Source organism: Macaca fascicularis, chromosome 11 (assembly GCF_037993035.2).
Source record: "Macaca fascicularis isolate 582-1 chromosome 11, T2T-MFA8v1.1".
Taxonomy (NCBI): domain Eukaryota; kingdom Metazoa; phylum Chordata; class Mammalia; order Primates; family Cercopithecidae; genus Macaca; species Macaca fascicularis.
Window position 1 is genome coordinate 89764600 of NC_088385.1, and position 17499 is coordinate 89782098.

The 17499-nt window shown below is 35.5% G+C and overlaps 1 protein-coding gene across 3 annotated transcripts in view; it reads left to right on the forward strand.

Annotated features, from left to right (window-relative positions):
* Nucleotides 1-17499, forward strand: part of TMTC2 (transmembrane O-mannosyltransferase targeting cadherins 2) — a 455593-nt gene that overhangs the window by 232392 nt on the left and 205702 nt on the right. For all 3 annotated transcript variants that reach the window (XM_074007499.1, XM_005571660.4, XM_065524634.1), the window contains one exon: nt 10044-10158. In XM_074007499.1, coding sequence (XP_073863600.1) covers nt 10044-10158 — 115 coding nt within the window. The remainder of the gene's footprint in view (nt 1-10043; nt 10159-17499) is intronic.

Sequence of the window (17499 nt, forward strand, 5' to 3'; positions counted from 1 at the left end):
GTCTGTTTGCCTTCCCTTAATATAGTCATTATATATGCTTAGTCTTAGGATTGAAGTTGTTTACTTATTAAACAATGCTTATTAAATCTCTGTCACATGTAAAGTATCTTCAGGGCACTAATAAGAATTGATAAATATACCGAAGTTCCCAGCCAGCATCTTTGAGCAACAACCATTTGTTTACATAGGCAGAATATGTTCAGTTCCAATATGTTAACAGGAAAATGTGACATATAAAATTATATTCCCAAAGACATGTAAAACATTTGATATACTACTTGGCATTAATTTTTCCCTGGTCTGAAAAATATATTATGAAATATGGATACCAGATAGTTTTATTTTGTTGCTACTGTGGGGTTTTTTTTTTCCCCCCTAGCAGTTCTGAGAGGATAACTCATTTGGATAAATTGTTTTCATATTTATGCTATAGACCCTAAATTAAAATATATGAAACATATTAAGTACCATGTTATGATATTCTACCTTGTACTCAAACTCAATATTGAGAGGGTGAAATAGCCTTGCCTCTGATCACATTTCGATGCCTGGATACATATCTGAATCTCCCTTGTCATTAAGTCTGCTACTTAGGAGGCTTTAACCTCAGTTTTCTCATCTGTGAAATTGGGATAGTAATACTATAGACCCCAAATGTTTTTATTAGGTTAGATGAATTCAGGAGGCTACCAAGGATGTAGTAATCATTAAATAAATGTAAACACTATTATTATTGTTATTTTTATTATAATTTTTAAAATTTCTTCTTCATCTCCTCTTCTCCGCTTTCCATTCTTTTGCTCTCTTTAGGCTGTCACGATGCTACAAGGCAGGCCCTTAAGATGGGGCAGTAGTCCATCCAAGTTAGAGCAGTTTCATATGAAGTTTATTTTGTTTAAAACAGGAATGAAATGAATACTCTGAATATTTGGAAACTTCATTGGGAAAAAAAAACTTCTCAACATTAGATTGGGATTTTGGAACAACAACTATATTTTTTGAACTTCGGATAAATCCTTTATTATATCCAGAGTTGAAAGTGTGATTTGCATTCATCTGTACATATCCTCTATTAAAATGTGAACTTTTAGGCTGGGTGCGGTGGCTCATGCCTGTAATCCCAGCACTTTGCAATGCCAGGGTGGGAGGATCACTTGAGTCCAGGAGTTTTTGAGCAGCCTGGGCAACATGGTGAGACCCACCTCTACAAAAATTAAAATTAGAAAAACAATGGCCAGGCATGGTGGTGCACATTTGTAGTCCCAGCTACTCGGGAGGCTGAGGTGGGAGGACTGCTCAAGCCCAAGAGGTTGAGGCTGCAGTGAGCCATGATCATGCCACTGCACTCCAGCCTGGGCAACAGGAAAAACAAATGTGTACTTTTAAAACATTTGTAACTATTATTTACACTTCATCACACTTCACTGAAAGAACTTTGAGAATTTTATTTCAATAAAACTGCACTTTTAAAAGATTATATGAAATGAATATACCAATAAAATATATAGGCTTAAACATGTAAAAAATGTGCATTATATTAAATGTTAATGAAAATACAAGGTCTTTGAGTGGCCCAAAGAATAAGTATCAAAGTGAAAATTTGAAGATAATCCCAAACATCTGTTTTGAATTATCTTTCTTAAAAAAAGGTTTAGTGGATGTTACAACCTTTTATTCCTTAAGTAGGATATAGCATAACTCCATCTCTATTTTAAAAGAAGATGGTGTGTGACCTTAATTTTATTTTGTTTCCTTTCCTTTGTTTCCTTTCCTTTCCTCCTTTCCCTTTCCTTTTCTTTCTCTTTTTCCCTTCACTGCAGTTTTCAGGTTAATCCCTGCAAGTTTCCTTTATTTTATTCATGTATTAATCCCCTTTTATCTGTATGCTTAATTTTCTCTTTGCAGCATAGACAGCTGATCTAACATATTTGATTTGTATGTAATGTATTTGATTTATAATATACCTTTGATTTAATTGTAATATACACTATGTTAAATACATAGTGATATTTTGGGCATGAATCAGTTTTTAACGTTTATCTTTATTGTGACATTGCATTCCTTTTTAAAAATTATTTGTAGGCAGTTATGGTCCATTCGTGTAACAGTATTGACATGGTGTTAATTGTTCCTAATGCTGCATAGGAGTGTGTAAAGTGAATGTCCCACATTGTACTCCCATGATGGACCTATTGTTACTACCCACTATCAGCCAACACTAAGGCAGTTGAATTTAAACATTCTCTTACATGCTTTCTTAGGTGAGAATTTATGTGGGAGTGGGATTGCTAGACAGAGGTCCTTTTTGACTTAGTAACTTAGATTTGTTGATTTGACTGAGTACTGTCAGAGGGCATAACAGAATGTCTGCCCCAGGCCACACTGCCACGAGCTGTGCACAGGATTCTTCCCCAACATCCCTACCAGTAGTTGACCTTATCCATTTTTCTATTATTTTGCCAGTCTAGGTATAAAAGATACCTGGTTGTTATAATTTGCATTTCAGGGGGGTTACTAAGAAATTTAAGTATTAGTTTAAATGCCTGGTATTCATTTTGGTTTTCATTTTTGTACAATCCTATTCATGTCCTTTGTCTGTTTTTCCCCTATTCTATTTCGTATTTTTTTATTGTTACTTTGCAGGAGTTCCTTCTAGTTTCCAAGTACAGACACTTCTTTGTTTAGATGTTTGAAATATCTTCTCCCAGCATATTATGCATTTTAACTTGTTCATAATGTTCTTCATTAAATAGAAGTCCTTTTTGAAATACCCAAATCCATTTTTTTTTAACATTTCAAATTATATTTGGGGCTCTTTTTAAGAAGTCCTTTTCCATTCCATAGATATATTCTTCTATATAGTCTTTTGATAGCTTTACTTTTTCACATTTAACTTTTTAAGCTATCTGGAATTTATCTTTGTATTTCATGAATATGGTATAAAAATCAGTTTTCATTGTTCTTTTATATATTATGACTAAAATATAGTTTTTGAGTTTCTTAATAAATTATGCTAAAATATTGATTGGATTTACATAGAATTCATAGATTTATTTGGGGAGAACTGACATCTTTATAATGTTAAATTGCCCCATCCATGAGTTGGAATATTCCTCCATTTCTTTTAGGATTTGGTTTGCATACTTCCAGATAGTCAGGAAGGTTAGATTTAAAAATTGACATGATATTGAAAAGTTGAGTGGGTTAATATGATCGAATTTCTTAAAGAAGTAACTCATAGAATCAGCTATGAAGAGTTATGGCAGCTCTTCAGAAACCTAAAATCTATTTTGATCAACACAGTGTTGTGGAGCAATAATTTAAGGAACATAGGATTTGAGAAGGAATCATTTTTATATTTGAGTATGATGAAGTCCTCTGTCAATTCTCTTCAGCCAAAGACCACTAGCGCCACACCTGAAGTAAAAGTTGGCTTAACTATTTCTCACACTGAGAGAGAACAGCTACACCATGGAGAACTCTGGGGCATCTCATTATATGTCCTATTATAGGATTTTGACTTTGGTTGCGTGATTTGGAATACAGTCTAAGGAAGTGAGGGCTTTATTTTGATTGGATACCGGGACAATTCTATGTCTGGATAAAGAAATCATATAGCAAGAGAGGAGGATATTTGGTAGTTTGTAGGTTATACAGTGACCTTTTCCTGAGGGGGTCTTTATTTGTTTTACTTTATCGAGTAACCTTGTCTGAAGCTGATAATTGTGTATGATATGTGTGTGTACAACAGGAAAACAAGATTTTTGCAGGCACCTAGGACAATTACTTAATCTTAAGAAATATAAGAGATTTTCATTTGTATAAAAAGCAGGAAACCTAATTTCAGATTGCGACTTTGCCTCATTTAACCTTGATGATTTTTACTTTCTAAGCTGTTTTCTCACTTTGAAATAGCCATCTCTGCTGCTCATCTATCCTGTTGGAAACCACTGTAATTTTGCTGTCTAGATTACCGCAGTTGCCTTCCAGCTGGTCCCCCTGTTGCTCCTTTAGTTCTCTTGCAGTGAGTCCTTCTCCACGGAGGAGTCAAGAGTGACCTTTTGAAAATGAAACTCAAATCACAAAATCCCTCACTGAATATTTCCCCCCAAATATCGCAAGTAAAATAACCCCCAGGCTTCTCATCATGGCACGTGAAACCCTGTGTGATTGGATCCTTGCCTATCTCTGTGACTTCATCTTGACTTTCCCTCTCATTTTGCAGCCACTCACCTGACTGATGTTGTTCCTGGGAAACATCAAGTTCATTCTTGCCTTAGATCCTTGGCTGTATTTTCCTTATGTGGCATCATGCTGCCTCAGCCTCCTGAGTAGCTGGGACTACAGGCGCCCGCCACCTCGCCTGGCTAGTTTTTTTTGTATTTTTTAGTAGAGATGGGGTTTCACTGTGTTAGCCAGGATGGTCTCGATCTCCTGACCTTGTGATCCGCCCGTCTCGGCCTCCCAAAGTGCTGGGATTACAGGCTTGAGCCACCGCGCCCGGCCAATCATACCTATTTTCCTAAATGTGTGATATCCTTACCTAAATTAGCCTCATCCATATCACGTTATTTTATTTTACATTATTTATAACACTTATCACTATCTGAAGTTAATTCATTTATTTTATTGTATGGATCCCACCCTCCCTCCACTACCTCCATCCCCTACTTCCAGCATAAGCTCACATGGGTGGGAATTGACTATTTTGAACAGTACTGAGTGTCCAGCTCCTAATGAAGTTCCTGGCACCAAATAGGTGCTTCACAAATATCTAATGAATGAATAAATATTTAATACATTAATGAGTGGATAAATGAACAATCAACCAAATGAGTGAACATATATTCTAGATATAGCGACAGGCATACCTCATTTTCTTGTATTTCACTTTATTGTGCTTCTCAGATATTGCATTTTTTTTTTTTTTTAACAAATTGAGTGTGGCAACTACATAAACCAAATCTGTCAGTACCATTTTTCCAACAGCAAGTGCTGACTTCATGTCTCTATCATATTTTGGCAATTCTCACAATATATTAATTTTTTTATTATATCTGTTATGGTTATCTGTGATATATGTTGTTAATATTGTGACTGTGCCCATATAAAATGGTATACTTAATAAATGTTTTACATGCTCTGTTTCATTGATCAGCCCTGCCCTAATTTCTCTCCCTTTCCATGGGCAACCCTATTCTTTGAGACATAAAAATAATGAAATTAGGCTAATTTTCATTTTATTTATTTATTTATTTATTTATTTATTTTGAGACGGAGTCTTGCTCTGCTGCCCAGGCTGGAGTGCAGTGGCTCCATCTCTGCTCACTGCAAGCTCAGCCTCCCAGGTTCACGCCATTCTCCTGCCTCAGCCTCCCCAGTAGCTGGGACTACAGGCACCCGCCACCACACCTGGCTAATTTTTTTGTATTTTCAGTAGAGGCGGGGTTTCACCATGTTAGCCAGGATGGTCTCAATCTCCTGACCTCGTGATCCGCCCGCCTCGGCCTCCCAAAGTGCTGGGATTACAGGTGTTAGCCACCGTGTCTGGCTGGTGGAAAGTTTTATTGGCCTGGATAAAAGATCAAACCAGCCATAACATTCCATTAGGCCAAAATCTAATCCAGAACAAGGTCCTTAACTCTCTTCAATTATATGAAGGCTGAGAGAAGTGAGGAAGCTGTGGCAGAAAAGTTTGAAGCTAACAGAGATTGGTTCATTAGGTTGAAGGAAAGAAGCCAGCTCCATATCATATAAGTACAAGGTGAAGCGGTAAATACTGATGGAAAAGCAGTAAATTGTGCAGAAAATATAGCTAAGATAATTGATTAATGTGGCTACAACTAAACAATAGGTTTTCAGTGTATATAAAACAGATTTCTATTGGAAGAATATACCATATAAGACTTTCATAGCTAGATGTTAGTGCCTGGCTTCATATTTTCAAAGGACAGGCTGACTGTTATTTTTTGTGGGCTAATACAACTGTTAACCTTAAGTGGAAGCCATTGGTCAATTAACATTCAAAAAATCCTAGGGTCCTTAAGAATGATGCTAAATCTATTCTGCTTCTGCTTAAGTGGAAGTGTATTTCCTAGATGACAACACATTTGTTTACAGCATGGCTTACTGAATGTATTAAGCTCAATGTTGAGTCCTACTGCTCAGAAAGAAATTCTTTTCAAAAGATTCTTGCTCATTGCCAGTGCACCTGGTCACCCAAGAACTCTGATAGAGATGCACAAGGAGATTAATGCTGTTTTCATGCATAGTAACACAGTATTTGTTCCATAGCCCATGGATCAAGGAATTATTTTGACTTTCAAGTCTTCTAATATAAGAAGTAACTTTTCGTAAGGTTGTAGCTTCCTTAGACAGTGATTCCCCGGATGGGTCTGCGTAAAGTAAATGGAAAACTTCTGGAAAGGATTTGCCCTTCTAGATGCCATTCAGAACATTTGTGATTCATGGAATGAGGTCAGAATATCACCATTAGGAGGAATTTGGAAGAAGCTGATTCCAGGCCTTGCAGATACCTTTGAGGGGCTCAAGACTGCAGTGGAGGAAGGAACTGCAGAGGTCGTGGAGAGAGCAAGAAAAGTGGAATTAGAACTGGGCCTAAAGATGTGACTGAATTGCTACAATCTCATGATAACATATTTACAGATGAGGAGTTGCTTCTTATGGATGAGCAAAGAAAGTGGTTTCTTGAGGTGCAGTCTACTCCTGGTGACCGTGCTGTGAACATTGCTGAAATGACAACAAAGCACTTAGAATATTATGTAATCTTAGTTGATAAAGCAGTTGCAGGGTTTGAAAGGATTGAGACTAACTCTGAAAGTTCTATTGTGGATAAAATGCTATCAAATAGCATCACCTGCTACAGAGAAGTCTTTCATGAAAGGAAGAGTTAATTGATATGCTAGACTTTATTTTATCTTATTTTAAGATATTGTCACAGCTACTCCAGCCTTCAGCAACCATCACCCTTACCAGTCAGCAGCCATCAGTGTTAAGGCAAGACCCTCCACCAGCCCAAAGATTAAGATTCACCAAGGGCTCAGATTATTGTTAGCATTTTTTAGCAATAAAGTATTTTTTAATTAAGGTGTGTCATTGTTTTTTAGACATCATGCTATTGCACACTTATTAGACAATATTATTGTGTAAATATAACTTTTATATGCACTAGAAAACCAAAAAAAAATGTGACTCACTTCATTGTGACACTCACTTTATTTTGGTGGTCTGAACCTACACCCACAACATCTCCACGATATCCCTGTATATGTCTGTTGTCAACAGGAGAAGCACTTATTAGTTTATTATTTATTTGAGATGTAAGTATCTAAAGAAATCAATTTCTTTCGCTGGAAGTATGTCTTAAAATATTCAAAGGTATGTCTTTGTATTAGTTTTTTTAATCATCTATGTTCTAGGACTACTATCAAAATGAGATACCATTATAATGAGGATTTCCTGGTGCTTCAATTAACATTTGAATGCATTTCTCAGAGAGATTCCAATGTAAATATATTCTCTTTTACTAATCACTCAATCAGAGCAGAACTTTGGGAGGAATGGGGGTTTTAAAATTGCCTAATTATTAAAAATTTCCATAGAGGCATATCTTATTAATTTGTGGTATAGATTATGTATGGTATTATGCCTATTATGTTTAAAGATAATTATAATTTATTTTACTGTTTTCCTACTTTTTCTTTTCATTTAGTAGTTTAATTTGACAATACTTTACACTATTTTGTCTTTTAATTTAAAGGATACAATTTTCTATGGACTCATAATGCCGAGGCCTCTGTGAATGTTGGTATGTGAATGTTGGTTTGCAGTGAAAGGTGAAATGTGGTATGAAAATGTTAGGTCGAGGAGAGAAAAAGTTTGGAAACAGCCAGTGTCGGATTAGCGTTTTTGCTCTAACACTTCAGTATTAACTTTACAAATTCTTTAGTGCCTCCAAGCGTGGTGGCTCACGCCTGTAATCCCAGCACTGTAGGAGGCTGAGGAGGGCGGATCACGAGGTCAGGAGATCGAGACCATCCCGGCTAACACGGTGAAACACCGTCTCTACTTAAAATACAAAAAAATTAGCTGGGTGTGGTGGCGGCGCCTGTAGTCCCAGCTACTCGGGAGGCTGAGGCAGGAGAATGGCATGAACCAGGGAGGAAGAGGTTGCAGTGAGCCGAGATCGTGCCACTGTACTCCAGCCCGGGCGATGAGCAAGACTCCATCTCAAAAATAAATAAATAAATAAATAAACAAACAAATTCTTTAGTGCCTGTGTCTCCTCATCTGGGGAATGGGCACTTATGTAAGGAACTGTGTTGAGAGCTTGGTGAGATGATATATGTCAAGTGTGTGGCATGGTACATGGCACTATCAGCTATTGCATAATTGTGAGTTCAGTGCCTTTCCCCTGTTTTCCACTGGAAGCAAAGAAGGTATATGACGTTGCAAACATGAAGGATTAGTATTCTCTGTAGATAACATAAGGTCATAAAGTGCATTGTATTTAATGTTATTTTTGTAAGAAATGCTTAACTACTATAAATTGTAAAGAGTATCAACTACAATAATATTAATGATAATAGCGATATTTATTGAGTGTTTACCATGTTTCAGGCACTGTCTTTGTTTTTTTTATTTTGTTTTGTTTTATTTTTTTGAGAGAGGGTCTCACTCTGTCATCCAGGCTTGAGTGCAGTGGCGTGATCATGACTCACTGTAGCCTCGACTCTGTGGGCTCAAGCAATCATTACATCTCAGCCTCCCAAGTAGCTGGGACTGCAGGCATGTGCTAACACGCCAGGCTAATTTCTGTATTTTTTGTTGAGACGGGGTTTCACCATGTTGCCCAGACTGGTCTCAAACTCTTCCTGAGCTCAAACAATCTGCTCGCCTCATCGGCCTCCCCAAGTGCTAGTACAGGTGCAAGCCATCGTGCCCAGCCTCAGACACTGCCTTAAACAGCTTGTGTATATTAACACACTTCATCTTCATCATGAAACAGATGAGACAATTTTCCCAGTTTACAGATAAAGTAAACTGAAGCACAGGAGTTTTAAATTTCTTAGAGGCACACAGGCAAATCGAGATTGAAAGATTCTGTACTTTTTTGCATTAAAATTAAAAACTCAAAACGCTTTCATTTTTCAGGTACAGTCAGTAGTCACCCAAATAAATATATCAACACACATGACCCTTCTTCTCATCTCTATCATTTGCTGGGTGACTCTGCTTTCAGGACTCAATACCCCATCTCCTTGTAGGGAAGTAAGAAGGCAAGAGAAGCAGCCAAGTTTGAGGGCAAAGTTCATTGGAGAGCCGTACTATGGGGGCAATTATTGGTGCTGCCCCTTTTGTTATTTTTAATGTTGAAAAATTACTATTATTTGTGGAGAACAAAGAGGGTACATAGAAAATATATTTAATTTTCAACATGATTAAGTGTAGAAATAGCTATTTTCAGGGAAGTGAGCTCATAAGCAGAAAGAGTACAAAAGAACATTATATCTATAATGTTTTATTGATGTATTCTGATGCCTGGTAAGCTTCTTTATAGCTTTGATCTTGTTTAGTTTTTTTGCTTTTCATCTCCAGATCTTCTATGCCATTTATCAGTTCTTTCATACTTGAATGAAATATTTGTTTATTTTAAGATCATTTCTTGCAGTTTCTGGCCTAGTAAGTATACAATAATTTCAGACCATGAAGACCCCTACTGAAATCTGGAAGAGCATGAAGCCTTTGTAGGTGATCTTAAGATAACATTGTTCTTGGCCTTATGATGAACTGTATATGTATATCTGCTTTGAGACATAATAATTACTTTAATTTTTTAAGGCTTTGATTATATTTAATCTCCTGGCTTGATGAAATGTTAGAGTATAAAGGAAATAAATTTTCCTTCTTAAAAATGTTTTATGATGGTTTTCTCTCCCCGTGGTACTTCCTGATGGCCTGATATTATGTCATGTATAATTGGATTGATGCTCAGTCTGAGAATTTCTTTTTCTTCTTGGCAGCATGGGGTAACCTTGGAAATGTTCTGAAGAGTCAGAGCAAAATTTCTGAAGCTGAAAGCGCCTATAGAAATGCTTTGTATTACCGCAGCAACATGGCTGACATGCTTTATAATTTGTGAGTATGCCTTGCTTTCTCTGGTTTGGTTCATCTTTGAAACCTGCAGTAAGAGGGACTATTGATTTAACTGCTGGAAATGGAGATGATGATAGCTATTGTACTGAAATGGTCTTTTTGTTAATCATGCCTCTGAGACTATTAGGTGGATGGTGGTTGTGATTTCTTTGTTTTGGACCACATCATCAATATTCATGTGTACTTATGTGTTATGCCTGAATTTTGGGGAAGCGGTATGCCATGTTACATAAACATTGGTTTAAATATTTTTTAGTTCTTAAAATGTTTGTTCCATTAATACTTAGATGAGTTCATAAAATAAGCCTGTTACGTATGAGAGTTATGTAAATCATGCATTGATCATTAGCATTATTAATTTTTTGAGACAGTATTTCACTCTGTGGCCTGGGCTAGAGTTCAGAGGCACTGTCATAGCTTGCTGCAGCCTCAAACTCCTGAGCTCAAGCCATCCTTCTGCCTCAGCCTCCCAAAGAGCTAAGACTGCAGGTGCTTGTCACCATGCATGGCTAATTTTTAAATTTTTTTGTAGAGGTGGGGACTCACTATATTGCCCAGACTGGTGCCTAACTCCTGGCCTGAAGCAATTCTCTTGCCTTACCCCGCAAAGTGCTGGGATTATAGGTGTGAACCACTGTGCCCAGCCTTGATTATTAATGATAGATTTTGTCTTCCATTAAAAAAAAATTGCCGTATCAAAGTATGTATAGAATATGCGCTACACCAGAAAAGTGAGTGAGTAAGGTCATGGTTCTTTCTTGTTTTCCTCTTCATAGGCACTGATGATTATTAGTGAGGTTGGGATCATTTAGGATATTATTATATGTTGGGTTAGAAAAATCCCTAGGGGAAAAACTGGTTTTGTTCTTTGAGTGGACAGTCCTAGCTGGTGCAATGAGATGTGAGTAGATAAATGCAAAACAAACTCACATATCTTCTTTGTCTCTTATATTTATGAGAACATTTTGTTTATAAGTAACAGAAATCCAGTTTAAGCTTGCCTGAACACACCAGAGAATGTATAAACTCCCCTAACTGGAAATTCCTGGGTTGACTAGATGCAGGCCTAGTTAGATCTAGTGCCTGATTGTGTTTCAGGAATGTTTCTCCATTTTGTGGCTCTGGTTTCTTCTGGGTTTGCTCCATTTTCTGTGGTACTCTATAACAATGGGAAAGATGACTCCTGTGCCTTTGTGAATATAGATAGCATCCTTATTCTTCTCAATCTCAGAAGGAAAGAGAACTGTTTTGTCTCAGTGTCTATATTAATCCCGGAAAAAGTTGTTGGACTGACCCTCCTGCAGTCCTGTGCCCTCTCTTGGTTGAAACACTGAGTGATGTGGGAGGGGCAATGAGTCACTTCCATTGACAGCACTTCCAGAGTTGGAATGGAATGGAGGCAGACCAGTTCTCTATAGGAAGATGACTGATCCTAGGAAAAATAAGATGCTTGCTGCTTGAGTTTAGTGAATGCTGTGTGATATTGACAGCATCAGGCTAATCTATAAACTTTTAAAATATGTATTTATGCTCTGGTTACCTGAATCTTTTGTATTGGCTAAGTCTAAAGGCACAGATACTTTAAAATAAAAAAAGGAAGAGAGAAACTGTAGCAATAGATAGCAGCATGTTTTAAGAAAAAATATTTTTGATTAAAAATAATAATAAAAAAAAAAGAAAAAAGAAAAATCTAGATATTTAAGGGAAAGCAGACAGGATAAGCTCTGCTTTGATTTTTTGTTCATACGTTGCCGTTGTGTTTAACCTCATAGGCTTTAATACTGGGATCCCAATCTAGCGGCCTGTGGTCTGAATTAGGTCAGCAGATACGTTTTGTGTTGGCTTGCACAGTGTGTAATTTTCTCTTTGTCACCTGGAATTCTTTCACATGAAGCACACCTGCTCCAGTGCACTGTTCCTTCCACCTACTCTCTTCTGTGTCCTGTTTCACCATGTATCTTACCATCTTCTTTGCTGAACTAATTTGAATGTGTATCTGTTTCTTTTCTTGAATGAAAATACATATCTAGGTACTCCTACAAAGGCTCAAGTCCTCTTCATCTAAATAGTGTTATATTACTATATTTTTATTAATATTATTTTTATTTTATGAAAAAGAACCTTATGAGGTTAATATATTCACACATATGTTCTTTACACTTTTTACATCTGACAGTGATGTCAGAGGAGCCTCTTGCCTTGCAGTACGGGATATTGCTTTCCTGGCTCCCATCCTTCATACATTTTTGGAAGAAAAGTAAGCTGAACAACCAACACCTCTTCACTGAAATGTTTCTCTCTGTCTTATCCATAGTCCATGGTTAACATGTTGCCCACCTCTTTGTGATACCTGTTGGACAAGGATTCAAAGCATTTATCCAGGCTTATTCTTTACTGAGAAGAGAAATGTATTCAATTAGAAAATTTCACTTGACATGCAATTTTAAAATTATATCTTAAGACTTTGTCTGTCTGTGGATGCATATGTAAATCATGACAGCATATGAATTGACCTTCCCAAACCCCAGTGAAAAGTCTTTGCTGGAAAAGTGGTTATTGGCAAGATCAGTTTTTCTCCCTAATTGTTGGAAATGGGTTATGTCATAAGTGCCAAATATAGTTTCACAACATTTTTTACTAATATGATGGGTCTTTAAGCCACACTTATCTGTCACCCTAAACGGAGAAGCTTAAATTCCACAAGAAATATTGGCAATGATTTGAAAGTACTGGCTTTGACAGAATTCTGATATCAATAATTCTATTTTAAAATAGGTAAATTTTTCAATGATTTTAAATCAAATATTTTAAAAAATACACCTACACCTTTGCAATATATAATATTATAAATAAGTTTGGTATCATATTTATAGGAACAAACATTTTGTCTACTTATTTGCATAGGTAGAAAAAGAAAAGTTTTCTCATAGAAAGTTTAGAGACTATTAAAGAGCAAATTTTAGTTTTGAGATGTACATAATTTTCTCTGGTGTGCAGAAGTTACTCCTTGTTCTATCTTAACTCCTAAAAGAGAAGGAAATTTCTTTGCTCAGTCTTTCTAGGACATATAACATGCTAATACCTGTTTGAGATAATAGCATGCATTAATCACTTGTCCTATCATCAGTTACAGTTATGTCTTTTAAAGATGTTTATGACAGAGGCATAGAACAAACCTATTTGTGTTAATTGGCATGGAATACCTACATTTGTTCATGCATTTTACAAGGTTTTGGGAATTGTAAGCTTCTGTTAGGCCCTCAGCGTAACAGATGTACATATATTACTCAATGTAATATATGTAATATATGTATATAGTAACATATGTACTACATCTAAGTAGCACATATGAATATTGTTATAGGTAAAGATAGAGGAAAAATAGGGATGATCTTGGAAAATACAAAGTAAACAATCGTATGAGTGATGTAGATTTCTATCTGAAATTTAAGGAACATTACTTTATAAGATCGTAAATATTTGAGGACAGCTTTTTTCAGGAATGAAATCAAGTTATATCCAAGAGGTATACACAAAGAGTTATATTCCATGTTTGTAAAATGATGGGATAATTTTAATTTTTTTTCTTTAGTAGCAGTAGCTTTAATTACCTCTGTGTGCTAAATGTTCTTCTTAGTTCTTTACGTACGTTATCATAGTTTTTATTCCAAGGAAGCCTATAACACAAGGAAGCTGAGACTCAGAGGTAGTGTGTCTAAGGTCACACAGAAAGTAAAGAGAGGAACCAATATATGAACCTAAGACATTCTGACTGTGTGTGTAACACTTGTATTTCTTTTTTTAATTCTTTCTTTTTATTATTATACTTTAAGTTCTGGGATACATGTGCAGAATGTGCAGGTTTGTTACATAGGTATACATGTGCCATGGTGGTTTGCTGAACCCATCAACCCGTCATCTACATTAAATATTTCTGCTAATGCTATCCCTCCCCTAGCCCCCAACCCCCAACAGGCCCCAGTGTGTGATATCCCCCTCCCTGTGTCCATGTGTTCTCATAGTTCAACTCCCACTTATGAGTGAGAACATTTGGTATTTGGTTTTCTGTTCCTGTGTTAGTTTGCTATGAACTATGGTTTCCAGCTTCATCTATGTCCCTGTGAAAGGCGTGAACTCATCCTTTTTTATGACTGCATAGTATTCTGTAGTGTATATGTGCCACATTTTCTTTATCCAGTCTATAATTGTTGGGCATTTGGGATTGTTCCAAGTCTTTGCTATTGTGAATACTGCTGCAGTAAACATACTTGTGCATGTGTCTTTATAGTAGAATGATTTATAATCCTTTGAGTATATACCTAGTAATAGGTCAAATGGTATTTCTGGTTCTAGATCCTTGAGGAATCGCCACACTGTCTTCCACAGTGGTTGAACTAATTTACACTCCACCAACAGTGTAAAAGCGTTGCTATTTCTCCATATCCTTTCCAGCATCTGTTGTTTCCTGACTTTTTAATGATTGTCATTCTAACTGGTGTGAGATGATATCTCATTGTGGTATTTCTTCAGGCAGAAATAAACCAAAGGTTTGGGAAAAAAGCCTCAATATATATGTTTCAAATTTAGAAAAAAAATAACCTTTACATAGAGAAATAAAATATTTAGAATTAAATATATTAGAGAATATAAGGTTTTAGTAACTGTTAGTGAGTTTACTGAATTCATGGTATAGAATTTTGTTAAAAAATGTATCATTGGATTTGCACACCTGTGCTAAGAGCTGCCTTCAAGAAGAAAGTGCTACAGAAGGCATTTTTAATTCTAAATATATCAATTATAACGTTGTTTGATATCATTTGAATCCATGCATACAGACAGTAGTTATATAATATGAAATTTAAACAGTAGTTAATTCTATTCTTAATAACAATAGATATCATGCATTTATTGTACAGCCTTGTATTTAGCCTTTTATTCATATTGTCAAATTTACTAAAATCTGTTATTTCATACAAAAAATTATTAAGACCAGGTTTAATAGATTTGCATTATGAGGTTGGTTTGTCTTTTCACGTATAATACATTTTCAGAGACAAAGCAGATGAATCATGGCTCAATGATTTACACTGTCTAATTTTATAAGTATAGAGTTCACTTCTAACCTCTTTACTACACCACTCACTGCAATGTGAAATATAATTGATTTTTAGGCTAAGAAATAGTCAATGTCTTTTCATTGTTGTTATGGATTTGTTTCAGTCTGTTCCAAATGATATTTAAAATGGTAATTCAATAGAACATTAAATATTGTATTAGGAATTAGATTTCAGAATGCAGGTGAATTTAACATGCTATAGTCAATTCTTGATTATCTTACCTAATGGAAGAATTATGTCTGTTGATAGAGATTTTGCTACTGAAAGTTAGTTGTCGTTTTGTTCTGTGTTGTAAGAATCTGAGTAAATACCCAATCCGAGAAGCTAAGAAATGAGCAAGAAAATAAACTAAAAATTTAAGAGAAGTAAAGAGAAAATATAAATAAATCAGAATGCAGAGAAACAATAGGAAGTAATGCATAATCTAAGATCTTGTTCTCTGGAAGATCAGCAGCTCTGGGTAAGGATAATACAGAGCAAATTATAAAATCTCAAATATACAATTTTAAGAATGAGAAAAGAGTTATAACTGGATATATGCTTAAAATAATAAAACACTAATAATATATATGAAAATCCTACTAATATATATACTTCTTCCTGGAAAATATTAATGGTCAATTTGGCCCAAGAAGAGATAGGCAATCTCAATCAAAAACGTTGGAAAACTTTGGAAACAATATTAAGGAATTATCTCAACAAGGAACTGAGTCAAGGCATCTCACAAGTGAGTTCTGTCAAATCTTTGATGAAGTGATATTTCATGCAATAATTAGACTTCTTATGTATTTTTTATTAAGCTAGATAAAACTGATTACAAAGTAGCTGACTACATTTAACACACCCATACACACAAGGACAACAACAACAACAAAATAGAACAAAAAGCAAATAAACAAGAACCATACAACCCACAAAAGGCCAGTTACACAACAAATATAAATGTATATACATGTTTTAAAATTAATATAGTGGATGTAGCCCATATTAAAGATTAAACACCATTATCAGATAGTCTAAGATTTATGGTGGGATATTTAATATTACAATTAAATTACTATACTCTTTCAATTTAAAAAGTCAGAGGATTAAAAAATATCATTTCTAGAAATGCCAAGAAGGCATCTGATCAGCAGCTACCTTGGAAAGCAAACTTATAAATAAACTAGGAATAAATAAGTCTGTATCATGATAAATATCTGTCAAAAGTTAATTACTACATTTAGTGTTGAAGCATAGTGGCCATTTCCATTAATATTCAACTTCTTGGGGTAGTGACATTTTCTTATTCATTATTATATCCTGCATACCTAGAAAATTTCCAATTGCACTGATCTTTTAAATAAGTTATGAAATCCATATCAGAGCAGAATGTATCCCATTTTTCAATAAGTGATAAAACTAGTAATGAGTATTAGGAAAACCACATTCTTTGAATTATGTAAGTATATTTTGATCATTATCACTAAACACTTCTGGCTTATAAAGAGCTTTCTTGAATTGGACATTTGTTTCATTTTCTTGCAGTTTCAGAAACAAACACATTTATATTAGGGTTGACTCCTGTATTAGTTTCCTAGGACTGCTGTAACAAAAATACCACAAGGTACATAGCTTAAAATAGAAATTTATCATTTCACAGATATGAAGACTAGAAATTCGAAGTCAAGGTGTTGGCAGGGCCATGTTCCCTCTGAAACCTGTAAAAGAATCCTTCCTTGCCTTTTTCTTGTGGTTTCTTGGCGATCTTTAGCATTTCTTGTCTTGCAGCTGCATAATTCCAGTCTCTGACTTCGTTGTCACATAATGTTATGTGTTTCTATCTTCACATGGCCATCTTCTTAAAAGGATATCAGTCATACTGGATTGGGGCCTACCCATAATATTGAATTACATCTGTAATGCTGTTTCCAAATAAGGTCACATTCTGAAATAGTAGAGGTTAGGACTTCAACATACCTTTTTGGGGGGTTGAGGGGGACATGATTCAACCCATCACATCTCCTTACCTCCCTATTAGTAGCTTCAGTGTAAGAGAGAGGGCCCAGCCAGGAATTTTTAATGGAGAGAGTGAAAGAGTGGGACAAGTAAGACTGTTTTAAAAAGCTAACATTTTGAACAAATGTCAGTGGTGCGTGTGTATATGTGTGTGTATGTATGTGTGTGTATGTATATGTGTGTGTGTATATATTATATATATATCATT